Genomic DNA, 16354 nt, shown 5'->3' on the forward strand with positions numbered 1-16354 from the left:
TCTGAGTTGAGCACCTAAAGTCACCCACAGAGACAACCAAAAGGAGCTAAGGAGGTGGGGTCTGTCCAATGAGGGTCTGAGGACACAAGCAGCCCACAGGAAGTACAAGCAAGCTATTTTGAGAACATATGACTTTGAGAGCTACCTTGGCCTATGCTCACCCTTTTCAAACATCCAAAACAAATCTAACTAGCAGCTTGAAGGATCAGAATATTTATTACCTAAGTGTAACCTACCAGATGGTCCCAGAAACAACTTCATTAGAAAGGCAGCTGGGAAAACCCTAAGAAATCCACAGAGTTTCAGAGGCAAATCCCACCCAAAGCAAACCTTCCAGGCTATGCTGTGTTGAAAAAACCAAATCTCTCTTTAAAGTAGCTGCTGGTTTATAACTCTACCTCCCGCTACATGAGCCAGATTAGCCCCAGGAGGCTGATCAATACTATCAGAAGTCTAACCACACATCACATGTGTTGGGAATACCACTGACATTTTGTAAAAACTTCCCCAAAGAAGTGTGAAAATAAAGTCAAAGTACAAAGAGGCCTGCTGTGACCTCAAGATACTATGCTCCATGAGCAAAACTGACACGTTCTACTCCAGGAGGTGCGCAAGAGTGAGGAGCCAGGAGAAGCAGAGCAAGCTTGTCTACCCCCAGAATGAGAAGGCACTGCCAGGCCGAAACCTTGGTCTGTCCCCAGGACTGGCTGAAAATCCTGGAGTCGGCTCAGCAGGCCTCTCCAGAGAAGGGATCCTTCAGTTTGGTGGCAACTCCTATCCCCAGCGCCTCCGGGCTTCACACCCCGCCTCACCCCTCCACTGCCTTTCAGGTTTCTTCTGAGGGCAGACTGTGTTGCTGGCAACTCTGAAGTCAACAGGAGGGGGTGCCCAGAGGAAGCCCGCCTTTTAGCTTCCCACAGCACCCAGGAACTTCAAGATGGGCTGCAGCCAGAGCCTTCTCACCCAGGCACATGTGCGTGGAGAGTCTGAGGCTGTCAGGACAAGCGGCGGACAGCTAGAATTACACGAAAATAAACTTCCTTTTTTACCTGGATTCCAAGAGCCCTATTCTAATCTTACTTTACCATAATACCTCTGTGACCTAAGGGGCAGGGGGAAAAGGGAAGAAAAAATATTAGGGAAGAAAACAGCACTGCTTGGCACTTCCCTGGAGCACAGGAAACTGCCGCCCCAACCTTGGCTTCCCGGGCCAGGTTCCAGCTGTGTTGACAAACAACAGCTTCAATCCCCTCTGTGTGCCAGACTACATGGCTGCAGCAAAGCGCCTCCCCTGTTCACTTCCTCGGCAATTACTGGCCTCCATTATAGGCATAATCAGCCTTGTTGTGCATTATCAGCTTGTTGTCCACAAAGTAGAAGCTGTCGGAGCGGGTCTCATAAGGGTTTTCGATCATCAGACGAACTGCAAGTCACAGGGGAAGAAAAAAAGCAGAGATAAGTGTGAGTGTGTACCACAATTAAGTAGGAAAACTTAGTATCCCCCCAACCCAATTCCATAAGCTAATGCTTCCAGAAAATGTGAGTATATTTTCCCAGAATAATATGGTCAGAACAGAGGGAGCCAGACCTTGAGAGCTGGGGAGACCACAGAGTTCCCAAACTGAACGTGACTTCTACTTCGACATAAAGACGCAATCAGCTCCTCAGTTATCCCCAACTTGGATTCTTCCAGTTAGTGCCCTGGGAGATGTACTTACACTCTTGCCCAAAGACCACAGCCACTTATTTTTTCAGTGCTTTGAGCTGACCTAAGCAAGCCCTGGCTTCTGGTCTGCTGCCCACCTCTAGATGGGAGCAAATCCAGAAAGCTGTGCCTCGCTGTGTGCACTTCCTATGGGTACTCTTGACAACTAAAGGAATCCTAGGTGTGAGTGAGTGCCAGGGAATAAAGGGCAAGGAGCCTTCCTCAGAGATGGCAAAGTGATCAACTTGCAATGAACTAGCCAGAGGCATGTCTGCCTTGGGATCTAAATTTACGCCTTCCATTTGTTCAGATAATTGTCCAGACCTCTTTAGTAATACTGGCTGGATTTGGTCGTTGGGCTACAATTTTTTGTTTGTGTGGTACTGGGGATCAAACCCAGGGCCTCATGCATGCTAGGCAAGCACTCCACCATTGAGCCACATCCCCAGCCCTCTTTAACCATACTGGAGAATAAATGCAATTAACAGTGACTACTACTGATCAGTTTTTTGGTTTTTTGTTACTGGGGAATGAACCAGGAGTGCTGTACCACTGATCTAAATCCCTAATCCTTTTTATTTTATTTTGAAACAAGGTCTCCCCAAGTTTCCCAGGCTGGTCTCAAACTTGTGATCCTCCTGCCTCAGCCTCCAAAGTACCTGGGATTACAGGTATGTGCCACCATGCAAGCCTGATCCTTTTTTGTTTGTTTTAGTACTATGGGCTGAACCCAGGGGTACTTTAACAGTGAGCTGTATCCCAAGCCCTTTTCACTTTTTATTTTGAGACAGGGTATCACTAAGTGGCTTAAGGCCTTGCTAAGTTGCTGAGGCCAGCCTTGAAATTGTGACATTCTTGCCTTACCTTCCTGAGTTGCTGGGATCACAGGCATGCACCACTGTGCTCAGCAAGGCTGATCAGTTTTGAATTAGTGATTGCATGCCACCTTGAGTTCTTTGGAAGAAATGTGATTGCTCACCACAACTTTCAAAAGGTGACACCGATGTTTTTAAAGTTTTCGAACTCATCGAGGCCAAAAGTATTTGGTTTACATTCCTATTATTATTATTATTATTCTGGGAATTGAACACAGGGGCGCTTCACCACTGGGCTACATCTTGTCCTTTTTTAATTCTGAGACACGGTCTCACTAAGTTGCTTAAGGTCTTGCTAATTTGCTGAGGCTGGCCTTCAACTTGTGACCCTCCTGTTTCAGGCTCCTGAGTCACTGGGATTATAGGTGTGTACCACCACACCTGACTATACTCATATTATTGACTTCTAAACTCTTCTGACTTATTTGGCTTTCTAGGTAAAACTTTTTAATTCTATCCATACTCTCTTTTTCCTGGTATGTACATACTCCAGCCCAGATGGAGGAGACAGACTCAGGTCAGAAGCAGGTGCTATCACAAACATCCTTCCCACATCTCAGCAATCCTTATTTTACCTGGGAACAGTACTGTCACATGAGTAAAGAATATTTGGTTTTCAGAATATGAAATCTTTAAGGACTGGTGGGTCTGAGAAGACTAGTTAGTGTATGTGGATCCTTCCCTGCAATGTGACTAAAGGTCAAAGGCCACCATCGTTCACAGGATTCCACTCACATCCACATAAATGGGTGTGTGTGTGTGGTACTGGGGACTGAACCCAGGGGTGCTCTACTACTAAGCTACATCCTCGGTCCTTTTAAATTTCTTATCCTGAAACAAGGTCTCACTAAGTTGCCCGGGCTGGCCTTGACTTTGTGATCCTCCTGCCTTAAACTCCCAAGTAACTGGGGTTACAGAGGTGTGCCACCATGCCCAGACCATATATATGTTCTGAAACTATTTCTCGGAATGACTAGCTGAGGACACTAACCAGAGACGGCTAATCCTAAGTGTCAGACACTGGTAAAGCCTGTCCTTTCTCCCAGTTCAGTTCATATTTTCCCTTGCCTGGGATATATAAGCAGCTCCCTCTGGTACCTTCCCCAGGTCCTCCTTCATGGACCTACAGGACTCCTTTTCCTAAAACATACTTCTGTCCTCTTCCTTCTTTTGCTTAATAACCTACAATAGCTCCCTAGCTCCTGCTGGGTCTATTCTAACAGTTTCTTTATCAATCCTCTAACTCTGGAGCCTTTGATTCTATTTATCCTGCGGTTTCACATCTGGTTCTAATTACAGAAAAAAGTGAAGGATCAATGACTAGGACACAGTGGAAGCCATAACTAACAGTGGAGAGGAGAGCTGTTTCTAATTGGAGTCCCAGGAATGGTCACCTCCCTTGGTCATTCCTTTTCCCACACAGGCCTGAAAAGGATGGCCTATGTTATCACAATCTTTGTTGCTCTATAGGCAGAGCCAGAATTTGACACAGAAGACAGAAGCAGTAGGAAATGAGAAACCTGAGGTCAGATGACTGGTATACATGTCACTACTGTACTTCGCTACAAAACAAGTCCACTGGACCAGATGGGGTTCAAGGTTCATTCCTTGCAGCCCTTAGAATCCAAATGCTGTTAAGAGTCAGGGAATACATACTGACGTCCTCAGAAAGCTGGGGAAATTCATAGATGTGTTCACAAGTGTTCCTACTGCTGGGAATGCAGAAGCCGAAATCAAAGTCAAAGTTTTTCAGTAAGCGCTCCCGGAAATAGTGCCGTTCGATCATCCGGAAGTTTGACACAGGTTTGTCTCCCACTGTGAACTCCACCCTGCAAAATAAATCTCTGTGAGTACCACTTTGCCTCCTCCCTCCTCGGAAGAAGGAAGCCAAGAACATTCTTCTCAGGGAACAGCAGAATGTTCTCCCCTCATGAAATAACGGTACTTACGTGGCGCCGACTGTCCTGAGGCGGAGAAATGCTGGTGTGAACTGATATCGCACAAAGCGGCCTGCACTGATATCCACATCTCCCCCTTCTTCCTCCTCATCTTCCTCCTGGTCTGAAAGAATACACAGTCTCTTGAGCGCACCTTGGGCACCCACCAGCTCACACCGCACAACAACCAACACACTAACACCAATTCTATTTACTGCACACTTGCTGAAACCCAGGTCCTGCGGTGACACTTCAGACTCTTCACAGAAGCCCTGTAGGGTGCTACTGTTTCCATTTCACATAAGGAAGCTCAAGAGAGATTAAGTAACATGTCCAACATCCCCAAATAGTAAATGGAAGGAGCAGGGATTTGAATCCAGGTCCATTTGACTATTCTTAAATACTAAGCTATTTGTGTTTCATTTGGGGGCTTGAGCCATATCCTAAGAGTAAAGCCTGAAACACCAGCTGAGTACTAGGCCCCAGATATGGGCTGTATTATGCACCCAAGTCTGATGTTGACCAAGCTGAACTTCTAGTCACCAAAAGGATACTACTACAAAAGATGCAACTAGTCCAAGAGTTCCTTCAAACAATACAAACGTTTCTGACAGGCAGCAAAGACAAACCACTACAAATAATTGTTATTTGAAAGGAAGACACTGACCTACAGCCTTGAGGTACTGCACTTCCTTGGACTGATGTCTACTCCAGGCCATTCCAGACCCAACCCTCTGACCACCTAGGAAAGGGTGAAGCACATGGGCAATGAACCAATGTGTGGGACCTCACAAGGTTAAAGCTGGTCTCTGGTCTAATACATTCCTAAAGAGAAAAGATTTGTAAAATGAATTGGAGAACAAGGAGTTAGTGCCTCCAGTGTCCAGTAAGGATGTTATCTCCAGTCTAATTGGAACTTGGGTGCTTTCAGCATCAAACATTCTGTGACATTGTGCGAGCACTGAACAACCAGACTGAGCAGGAATTCAAATCTAGAGACTAAGAACCCTGGCTGTTCTAATGTGACGCAGTCAAGCCAAATCTCAGAGATTTAAAGTCATCAGAACAAGTGTTACAGGAAAGCCCTGATTCACTGTGAGAATATTCTAAGTGAATCAAGATTCTTAAATGTAAAGACTAGGGAGGTTGGAAATCCAGATACTTTGTAGTACCTGCAGTTTGCCTTTTTGAGACAGTTGAGGTTTCTACTGAAATGACTACTCTGAGCCCAATCTAATCCAGATCCACACACCTGAGTAATTCTGGGATTCGTGAAATGTCCTAAATATTGGGACGTGTGCCTTAGGAACGGCAACACCACACACCCAGGAAGGTAGCTGGCCCTGACCTGACCATCCCAAAATAAGATAAGAATTCACAAGTTTGAACTTTTAGGTGCCTTGGTCAGCACCAGATTCTGATAGCAAAAATACAGGGCAGGAGTGAGCCAGGGCTCAACTTGCAAGTGAACTAGCCAGAGGTGTGTCTCCCTTGGACTCCAAATTGACAGTCTTCCATTTGTTCAGACAACTGTCCAGGCCTCTTTAACCATACTGGTTGGACTGGGCCACTGGGCTACACTTTTTTATTTTATTTTGTTTTTTGTGTGTGTGGTATTGCAGATGCACGCTAGGCAAGCACTCTACCACTAAGCCACATCCCCAGCCCCCTTTACCCATACAGGAGAATAAATGCAATTAACAGTGACTACCACTGATCAGTTTTGTTTTGTTTTTTATTTTATTTTTCATTCGCATTGAACCAGGAATGCCCTACCACTGATCAAAATCCCCAATCCTTTTTATCTTATTTTGAAACAAGCTCTCCCTAAGTTTCCCAGGCTGGACTCAAACTTGTGGCTTTGTAATTAATCTGAGCTCAGACTTTCAAAGGAAAATCTTGTTTCTTCCAGTGCTGGGGATCAAACCCAGGGCCTCTTATATGCTTGGAAAACACTCTACCACTGAACCACATCCCCAGCCTAGGAAAGTCTTTTGACTCTGGGATACTAATACTTGCTTTACTAAGTTTGCAGTTTCTTCTGACTAGCAAAGGAAATGCAAAACAAGTTATCGTTACAGATCATGGTTGATACTATATGGTATCTGTGACCATGTTCTAATAAATGACTAACTCCAGAGGGCGCTAAATCTCCAATAATGTGCTCCAAAGGCTTATGTGGTCCCCTGGCCAGAAATGAATCACCCTGGAACCGCATCACAAGCACAGGAAAAGGTTTATTCAAGACTAATTTAGGGAATACCACATAGATGAGTTCATGGGTCCATTCTTTCTGAGAATGACGATGATTAAAACACAAACTAAGATTTCTGATGGCAGGATCTGGGGGAGGGGTGGCAGGTGCCACATCTGTCCATGAAGGTAGCAAGAAGCCCCAGACACAGACAGAAATGGGGAAAACAAGGCCTTCAAGAAGAAACAAAAAGGGGCTGGGGTTGTGGCTCAGTGGTAGAGCGCTTGCCTAGCATGTGTGAAGCACTGGGTTCTATTCTCAGCACCACATAAAAATGAATAAATAAAACAAAGGTATTGTGTCCTTCTACAACTAATAAAAAAAAAAAAAAAAAAAAAGAAGAAGAAGAAGAAACAAAAAGAGGAACCAAGAAGCTAAAAGCAAAAGCCTCTGGTCATAGATAGAAAGAAGAAATATGGCTAAAGTAATCAGCTGACTCTTGGTTTCTTCCTATTTAAACATCTGGATTCTCTACCATAACATCTTTTGCCACCTACTGCGAAAATGAAGTGTTATCTTAGAGTCTGTTTTAAATTTAAAAATAAACTTGTGTTTAAAACAATCTCACCGGTGTGGTGGCAAACACCTGTAATCCCAGCTACTCAGGGGGCTGAGGCAGAAGAATTGCAAGTTCAAGGCCAGCCTCGGCAATTCAGTGAGGCACTAAGCAATTCAGCAAGATCCTGTCTCAAAATTTAAAAAAAAAAAATTTTTAAAGGCTGGGAATGTGGCTCAGCGTTAAGCACCCCTGGGTTCAATCCCTGGTACAATTTAAAAAAAAAAAATCCCCTGGGCACAGTGGTACAGGTCTGTAATCTCAGCTACTTGGGAGGCTGAAGCAGAATGATCACAAATTCAAGGCAAGCATCAGAAAATTAGCAAAATCCTGACTTAAAAAATAATAATAAAAAAAAAAAGAGTTGGTGTGGTGGTGTAGATCAGTTGTAGAGCACCAAGTTCAATCCCCAGAATCACTCACACACATAAATCCAAGGGCTGGGGGTATACGTCAGCAGTAGAGTGCTTGCCTACCATGTGTGAGGACCTGGTTTTGATCCCTAGCAGCAACACCAAAAAGAAAAGAAAAAAAAAAAAAAAAAAAAAAAAAAAAAATTCAAATGAGGACTTACTGGGAAACCCAAGGTACTATTTAAAGACGAGTGAGAAGACTGGGATGAAACTGGTGGTCTGGACTAGAATCCTCAAGCATCACTCTTCAAAAGGGTTCAAGGCTCAGGGAATTTTCCTTATTAGAGTTTAATTTCAAGGATTTCTCTCTTAAGTGGAGGTGATATAAAGAAAAAGTACAGGACCTTAGGAAAGTATTTCATGAAAATTCTGGGTCTCATCTCCTTCTCTGTAACATAGGGATAGTAAGAACTCCTCACGGAGGTGTGAGGATTAGATAAGGTGATGTACACAAAGATGTGGGCAGTGATCAAGAGTCGATACTCAAACATCAGCCTTCTAATGCAGCTTCAAACCAGCATGCCTGAAGAGGTCCCCAAAGTGGAACACTGGAGTCTGAGATACAGAATGCAACAGCAAGCAAATACTCAGCTTCTCAAATTTTTGTTCAAACTTTTGTTTCAAACTTTTTTTCAAACTGTCAAGGGATCCCTATAATTTTGAAGCCTACCTGAAACACAAGGTTTGGCAATTTCAAAAAGCACTGTCCCCGTCTCCAAATCTCGAATTTTGAAGCGGGTGAAATCAATACTATAGATGTTGTCTTCAGGTTTACACAAGTAATCTGAAAAATGAGAGAGAGAGAGAGAGAGAGAGGGAGAGAGACCAATGCTGTTAAATAATCGTCCCAAACTACCATTTATTTCTCAAGTTTTGAAGCAAACTCAGGGATTTTTCCTTCATAATTCACTTAAAATACTCCCCAAAACATCCTCTTGTATTATCATAAGCAAAAGTTGTAAGAACAGAATTAGGGGATCAAAGAAAAAAGAGCAGCACTCAGTTTGGATGAAAGCTTATCAGTAAACTTCTAGAACAGGGATAGAAAGAGTGGTTTTCTTTGGAAACACCTACAACTCTGCCATATTCATCAGCTTGGATACCACATTAGGAAATCTTTTTTTAGAAACATTTTTAGAAATATTTTTTTAAAAACATTTATACTGCTTTAACAGACAATACTATGCATGTTTACCAACCATGAGTGTGAGAAGGCAGGGATCAGTAAACTTTTCGGTAAAGGGAAACATAAATAATTTAGGGTTTATGTTCACGAGGACTGTCACAACAACTTTGTACAAAAACATTCATGGACAATAAGCAAATGATGGAGTATGTATCCAATAAAACTGTATTTATGGACACTGACAAATTTTATATAATAATTTTTATATAATAAATTTATGTCACCTGGTTTTTAAAAAAACATTTGGATAACTTTAAAAATGTAAAAACTGTTCTCAATTCATGAACTGTATGAAATCATACAGTGGGCTATCTACACAAGACAGTAGGATAAATTTGGCAATGAGAGCATTAGTCAAAAGTGAAATAGAGCCTACAGTGACCTGAGGAGTTAATCAAAATAGTATCAGTCACAGAAAATGTCATTGATTTCTTGCTATAACTCCTGACAATATCTTCTCTGCAACTCATTTCGACACTTGATCGTAGATTGCTTGTTAGTGGTTTCATATTTCATAAGCTGTCTCCTGAAGGATGCAAACTTGAGAGCTACTGATGATTCTGTAACTCCAAAAAAGGCTGACATTGGGTCTATACCCTCAAGGGGTACTCAATAAATAACTTGCAAAACAGAACAGATGAGACTCTAAGAAGAGGAATAGAAGTCTGAGGTCACCAAGCTCTGACCTGTGACTTTCTGCAAGTAGAGCAGTAGAGATAGGCTTTTGGGCAATGACACCACAATTCCCAAGCCCCCAAGTGGGACCTGAGTGCCCAGTGAAGTACTGCTTAGGGCCAGGCATTAGAATGGCCTAACTCACCTTTGAAATCAGGAGCAAATGGGAGGTTAAAGTAATCAGGTACTGAGCATTTCGGTACTTTCAAAGCCCCAAATGAAAACTTAGAGCAGAAGCAGCTTTTTCATTGTTTCAATAAAACTGAACAGCTGGACTGTAGCGGCCAGTCCCAGCCCTAACCCTGATAGAAAATGGGGACATCAAAATATCCAAAATCAACTTAAAACTATTTAAGGTATTGAGGATTTCCTTTCATAAAGGCTGGATCAAGACCACTTTCCCCAAATTCCCATTCCCAAAACACTGGAATTCCAGCAGCAAGGTGAGGTACACCTGAGAGCCCAGAGCTAACCATAGCATTTCAGTGACTACCAGAGCATCCCTCCTGGCAGCAGGGTTAGAAGTCTGCTGGGCCGGGGCATGGGCAGGGCAAGTGAGGCCTGTCCAGGTGACTGCAAACTCCTGGCGGGGAAACAGCAGCAAGAGAAAAGGTGTTGAGTCATAGCTTGGCTTGACAGAGAACGGAAAGAGGGAGATTATCCTCGGCTGCGAGTGGGCAATTCTATTTCTTCCCACCCTTTCTTATATAAATGAAAAGACTTTATGCAAAAGCCGTATTTCTGAAACCTTGACAGTTCTTCATTCACTAGGGAAAAAATGTCAAGAGTAAGACTCACATAGGAATTTGCACATTTACTGAAACTTAATTTTTCTGTGGCAGTTTTTAAATTTGTACCAAATGCCACGGAAGAACCCACCTGCACACAAAGGGGTAAGGTTGGGACCAAGAAAGGAATGGGGGAAGGGCTGTCAGGGGCCGGAGCCGAGGCGGAGAAAGCAGGAAGGGGCTCTAACCTGGCAGAGGACTGCCAGGGAGGCAGACCCATTGTGGGGGGTCGGGTTAGGCGGGAATTTCGCTGATGGCTGCAGGGTTCCAGGCAAAGCGGACCTCCGCCCGGAAGGCTGAGGAGCGGCTAGCTGAACGAAGACCCTTCCCCAATCAGAACAGCCCAGGGGGAAGCCTGGCGTCGCTGGACTCGGGGCCAGATACGGCCAAGCTCAAGGAGAACCCTTCCCCACCCGAACCAGGTGAGCGCGGCCAGGGCAGACCCCGCCAGCCAGCAGAGGGAAGCGCGGCCTGGACGGCCGTCCGGGCCTGTGCCGACCCCCGCGCGGGTCGAGCGGACCCGCCCGCCGAGGGCCCAGCGCGCGGGGAGGGCGCGGCCCGCGCCGCACTCACTCTCAGTGACCCGGCTGAGGCGCAAGACGTGCTCAGGGCGGATGGTGTCCAGGGCCAGCAGCTCCTGCTCCGTGACCCCTGCCGCGATGCCGTCATCGGCCGCGTGGTGGGGCGCCTGCCGCCGCGCCTTGAGCCGGTTCAGGACACCACCGCCCGCTTTCTTCTTCTCCTCTTTGCCAGCCACCAGCCCCCCGGGCCCAGCAGCCGACCCCGCGGCCACAGCCTTGGGGTTCGACCCGTTCATCGCTCCACAGCCAAGATGGCCGCCGCCTCCACAGCGCCGTAACTATGGAGAGCAGGGGCGGGGCCAGGCGGCACCTGGGGGCGGGGCCCTCTGGGGCGGGGCCTGCGGGAAGCCGTAAGACTCCAACTTTGGTTCTGCCAGGTGGTAGCTGCCAGGACTGGCTGGGTCCTTGCAAGCCCCACACACTCCATCAGGTCCCCAAAGTCACCGCAGATGTTTTATACACACACACACACACACACACACACACACTACAGTCAAATGAATTCCTGTCATAGAAACTGGATAAAGCATCTTGAGAAAATTAACTTTTTAGTAATAAGTGTAAGTTAAAATGAACAAAGAGGCAGCTTCAAGACAAGCATTCTAATTAGATTGCATGCCTAACCTCTGCTGTGCCTGACCTTGAGCTAGAATACAGGAAATACAGATGAGGGGAGGGAGTGGATATACCTTTCTTATCAGAGCGGATATACCTTTTTTATCATTGTTTTCCTGGCAATTTAGCAAATACCTGACACATGGTAGGTGCACAACGATTGAGTAAATGAATGAGAAAAGTCTGAATAGTGTCTCACACCACCCTCCATGAAGGACCTCCCACTTTGTCAAGAAAGACTGTGAAGTACTTCCTCTGACAGGCAGGAAAATAGGAACTAGAAGATAAATTGCCTGGTGCCTGCTATAAGACGTGCAACAAAGGTGCTACCAGAGCACCCAGAAGTGATTGATTCTGACTGGGTTAGGAGGGCTGAGGGTGGAGGTAGGTGTCAGGGAAAAGTTTCACAGAGGCGACATTTCTGAGCCTTGGCAGTTAACCATGATTTCATGGTGGGTAGAAGAGAAGCTGCTTTCTTACACCCTAGAGGGTTCCTTCTCTCAAAATTCTGGATGGACAGGAAGCCTGCACCTGACTGTGTACTGTCTGCTGTCTGATATCACCTCTCAGCCAGATTTGGGCCAGAGTGAAATCCCAGTCCTCTGCCAATGATTGGCTTCCAGACCTGACTTGTGCTAGGATTTGCTGGGTCCCTCACTTGATCTGAGGGGCTTTCAGGTCTTGCCTTGTTACTGGACAAAGTTGACCTGACCCCACCCCAGCTGCCCAATTGAGTGGGATGGTATGTGACCAACTTCCTATATAAATGGTATCCTGACTTTGAGAAATTAACATTAGGTGGCACTTACCAAACCTTTCCAAATTTTAATAAATAGATAAAAATAATTAAAATCTTTCCTTTTGTAAATAACTCTTTTTAAAGCTGTCAACAGTGAGTGGCCACTGAAGAGTTTCCAGAACTTTTAATATGCTATTTGGGAGTTGCCAAGAGGGTGGTTTAGCTTGCAGTCATTCCCCACAAACTCACCTTTGTTTTCAGAGCACTAGAACTAGAATTACCTGGATCCCAGTTTTTTTTCTTTCTAGGGATCATGACAAAAGTATTAACTCCTTCACCTACAGTTCCACCTCCAGGAATTTGGCCTAAGTGTATAGAAAAGATGTTTACTGCAGGATTATGTTACACTGACAAATTACAGTGGAGTCTGTTATAAAGCTGCTAAAAAGAATGCGACATCTATATGTATTAGCATGGGAATATCTCAAAGATATTAAGTGAGGGAAAAGCAAGGCACAGAATACTATTCTTTTAAAAAAAAAAAGCCTATGAATATGTAGATGTATTTGTAATTATAAAGGAAGAGATCTGGATATACATTAAAATGTCAACTTTGAGGACAGTACTGGAAGGAACTAAAAAAGAATATATTTCCTTTTTACACTATTTAGAGCTACTTCTGTACTTTTTTTAATCACAAGCATATGCTCATGGGCTGCTTGTGTAGTTTTTAAAAATCTTAGGTTCTGTATCTAGAAGGCAGAGTCTATGTCAAAGTACACTTATTTTCTCTTAAAATTTAAAAAGGCAACCTCAGGGCTGGGGGTGTAGCTCAGTGGTAGGGTGTTTGCATAGCATGTACAAGGCCGTCCTGGGTTTGATCACCAGCACTGCAGGAGGGGAGGGAGGAAAAAAAACAAAAAGAAAGAAGGAAAAGAAAAAGAGTAAACCTCTAAATTGTGTGTGTATGTATCATCTAGGCTTTAATAAACATTGTAGGTCTTTTAAAAATAAAAAAGCACTTGCAAGCATAAGGCCCTGGGTTCGACCCCCAGCACTGCAAATAAATAAATAAATAAATAAAATAAAAAAAGCAAAAAACTAAATACTGTCATAAGAGGGAGTTAGGGCCTGTACTCTCTCATCATTATGAACTATGATTAGGAGGATTAGACTATGTCTTTAGAATAGAAAACACAAAAAAAAGGTAAAACTGGCTGACATCCAAGGAGTTGGTGGGTGCAGGAAGCTCTCAGGAATAGTTCTTTCACCTGGCACATGGTCACTCAGAGATGGTCTAGTAAACTGACAAACAATATAATCTCTAACAAAATAGGCTGTCCTGAATCCCTGGTAATTGTTAACCTTTATACCAAGATGTTTGGGAAAGCATCAAAGTCTGCATATGGTGTGAACCCAGGCAAACTCCAAGGGGTTTGTGCTGAGACCTAAAGCTCTGATGAGATTTTTAAAACAAAAAACATATCAAGCAAGGTCTATCTGTGGTGCTCCTATGTGTACTAAATGTGTTGGTGACAAGCATGTCTTCATTATTGGGAAGCAGAAAATTATTGTGAAAGTGTTGAAGGCATAAGCAAAGTCAGAAAGTGAAATTTTAAAAAATGAAGCTTCTTTGAATAATAAAAGATCAAAAGGCTAAAAAAAAACACAAAAGAAAACTCAAAAATATATATAATTTCACTTTTTAAATGGATAGGAAAAATTTGGGCTGTTAACCCCCAATATGCCTTTCTTCACCAAATCTTCTTAAGGAATGTAAAAAGGTTCATTTTAGCCGGGTGTGGTAGTGCACACCTATAATCCTAGCTGACAGGGAGGCTGAAGCAGGAGGATGGCAGGTTGGAATCCAGCCTGAGCAACTTACCAAGTCCTGTCTGAAATAAAAAGGACTAGAGATGTAGTTCAATGGTAAGTGCTCCTGGGTTCACTTCCCCAGCACTACAAAAATAAATAAATAAATATTCTTAAAAATTTCTTTAAATTACATGTACTAACATCCTGTTTGAGAGAAGAAGGAAAATAGAAAATTATTGCATTAAATAGTAACACCAAGGTTTTCCAGGGCTAGACACAGGAAACCTGAGGTGGTAGGCTGGCCTCCCTTTCACCCCAGATGAGTAGGTACTCTGAGTCCCTCCAGCCACTGTAAGAGGTGTGACAGTGGCTGTTTTCCAGAACAGTCCCAGGGTAGCCAGGCAGTCCACCTCAAATCAGGCCATGCAGGTGGGGCCAGAGATGGTACAGCCAAGGTAAGCAAGCTATCAGAGGGCTTTTCTCTTCGGAGATTGAGAAGTGAAGTCCTTTCTGCTGCCTCCCTAAAGGTGGCATGTATCAAATCAGCAAGTCATGGCTGGGACAGCAGGCACGCCTTTGGTCTGGGACTGAAAGCTAGTAATTTCGCTGGTACACAAGTCATTTTACTCCCTGGATGAGGACTGTTTTTTAAAAAGCACTAATTTTGCCAGGTGTAGCAACACATGCCTATAGTCCCAGCTACTTGGAGGGCTGAGGCAGGAGTATTGAGTTTGAGGCCAGCCTGGGCATCTTAGCAAGATCCTGTCTCAAAATACAATTTAAAAGTTGGGCGCAGTGGTACACACCTGGCGTGGGAGGCTGAGACAGGAGGACACAAGTTCAAAGCCAGCTTCAACAATTTAGCAAGACCATAAGCAACTCATGAGACCTTGCCTCTAACTATAATACAAAAAAAGGGCCGGGGATGTGGCCCAGTGGTTAAGTGCCCCTGAGTTCAATCCCCAGTACCCAAAAAATAAATATATTTTAAAAGGGCTGGGATTATACTAGAGCACTTGCCTAGTGTGTGAAGGCCATGGGTTTAAGACCCAGTACCACACACAGACACACACACACATTAAAAAAAAAAAAAAAAAAAAAAAAAAAACCTTAAGGAAAGTCACTAATTTATTATTTACATCCCACCTGTTTAGAGGAAAGATTTCTAGCATATTCCAAAGTCACATAGTAAAAGATTGGGGAATAAAAATTCATATAGTCTTGTGGAAGGTAGTACTTTCAAATTTTTATATGCATGTGTTGTTTGACCCAGTAATTCCTTAAAGGAATTCTAAAGAAACACATGTGCACAAAGATGCATGAGATGTTCACCACAGCAATTTGAACTGGTAAAAAAAGAGCACTCTTTTAATGCTCAACAATAGGGAACTGGTAAAATAAATTACAATCTAACCATAAAATACTGTGCAGTTCTTTAAAGATAATCTCTATATACCAACCTATCTATATGTATAAACTCTCTAAGACATATTAAGTCTTATGGTTATGTATAGCATAATCCTATTTGTATATGTATGTAAATACCTAGAAAATGAAAGATATGTATCACCTGCATTATCTTCATAAGGACTAGAGAGGTAAAGATAAAAACTTTTTCACATTTTATACCCCATATAACTTTTTAAAAATACTTGTGTATATATTACAAATATATTATTATTGTATATAATCTTGTATCTTAAAAGGTTTCTTTCTTTTTGTGAGGAAGAATATAATAAACCCCCATGTAACTACAGCTTCATCAGTTATCAACATTCTACACAGAGCCTTGGAAGTTTCCTTTTAAAACTAGTGTATCATGCCAGGCATGGTGGCATACATCTCTAATCCAGCGACTGGGGAGGCTGAGGCTGGAAGATCACGAGTTGGAAGCCAGTCTCAGCAACTGAGGTCCTAAGCAACTTAGCAAGACCTTGTCTCAAAATAAAAAATAAGAAGGGTTGGGCATGTAGCCAAGGTAAAGCACCCCTGGGTTTAATCCCCAGTACCAAAAAATAAAAAATAAAAATAAAAATAGTACATCATGGCATAGGGGTACAGGTTTTAGGGTCAGACAGGGTCAGATTCTGGTCCTTACTTTGCCATTTATCAGCTCTGTGACTTTGGGCAGGTCATTTCTCCTCTGAGCCAGTTTCCTCATTTTAAGTCAGGCTAGTCATCACCTTTCCTAGGGTTGTTGTGAAGAAATGAAAAA

The 16354-nt window shown here is 43.5% G+C and overlaps 1 protein-coding gene across 2 annotated transcripts; it reads right to left on the reverse strand.

Moving 5' to 3' along the window:
• Positions 1–843: 843 nt before the first annotated feature.
• UNC119B (unc-119 lipid binding chaperone B) lies at positions 844–11260 on the reverse strand. 2 transcript variants are annotated; one of them, XM_079151529.1, is made up of 6 exons: positions 10963–11260; positions 8411–8524; positions 5185–5259; positions 4530–4641; positions 4237–4409; positions 844–1423 (listed from the first exon to the last, which is right to left on the reverse strand). In XM_079151529.1, exons 1-6 carry the CDS (start codon positions 11204–11206, stop codon positions 1311–1313), a joined length of 831 nt encoding a protein of 276 aa, XP_079007655.1. In that variant the 5' UTR covers positions 11207–11260; the 3' UTR covers positions 844–1310. The 2 variants fall into 2 exon arrangements, with proteins under 2 accessions (XP_079007655.1, XP_079007656.1); XM_079151530.1 differs by lacking the exon at positions 5185–5259 and having other exon boundaries at positions 10963–11259.
• Positions 11261–16354: the final 5094 nt, after the last annotated feature.

Source organism: Sciurus vulgaris, assembly GCF_902686455.1.
Source record: "Sciurus vulgaris genome assembly, chromosome: 8".
Taxonomy (NCBI): Eukaryota; Metazoa; Chordata; class Mammalia; order Rodentia; family Sciuridae; genus Sciurus; species Sciurus vulgaris.

Excerpts from the sequence above, each read along its gene's own strand:
- UNC119B (XM_079151529.1), bottom strand. The coding sequence starts at position 11,206 with ATGAACGGGTCGAACCCCAAGGCTGTGGCCGCGGGGTCGGCTGCTGGG. Across the intron at positions 8,525-10,962 it reads CCTCAGCCGGGTCACTGAGA|ATTACTTGTGTAAACCTGAA; the intron begins GTGAGTGCGGCG and ends CTCATTTTTCAG. Across the intron at positions 5,260-8,410 it reads TGCCAAACCTTGTGTTTCAG|GTGGTCAGAGGGTTGGGTCT; the intron begins GTAGGCTTCAAA and ends ACCCTTTCCTAG.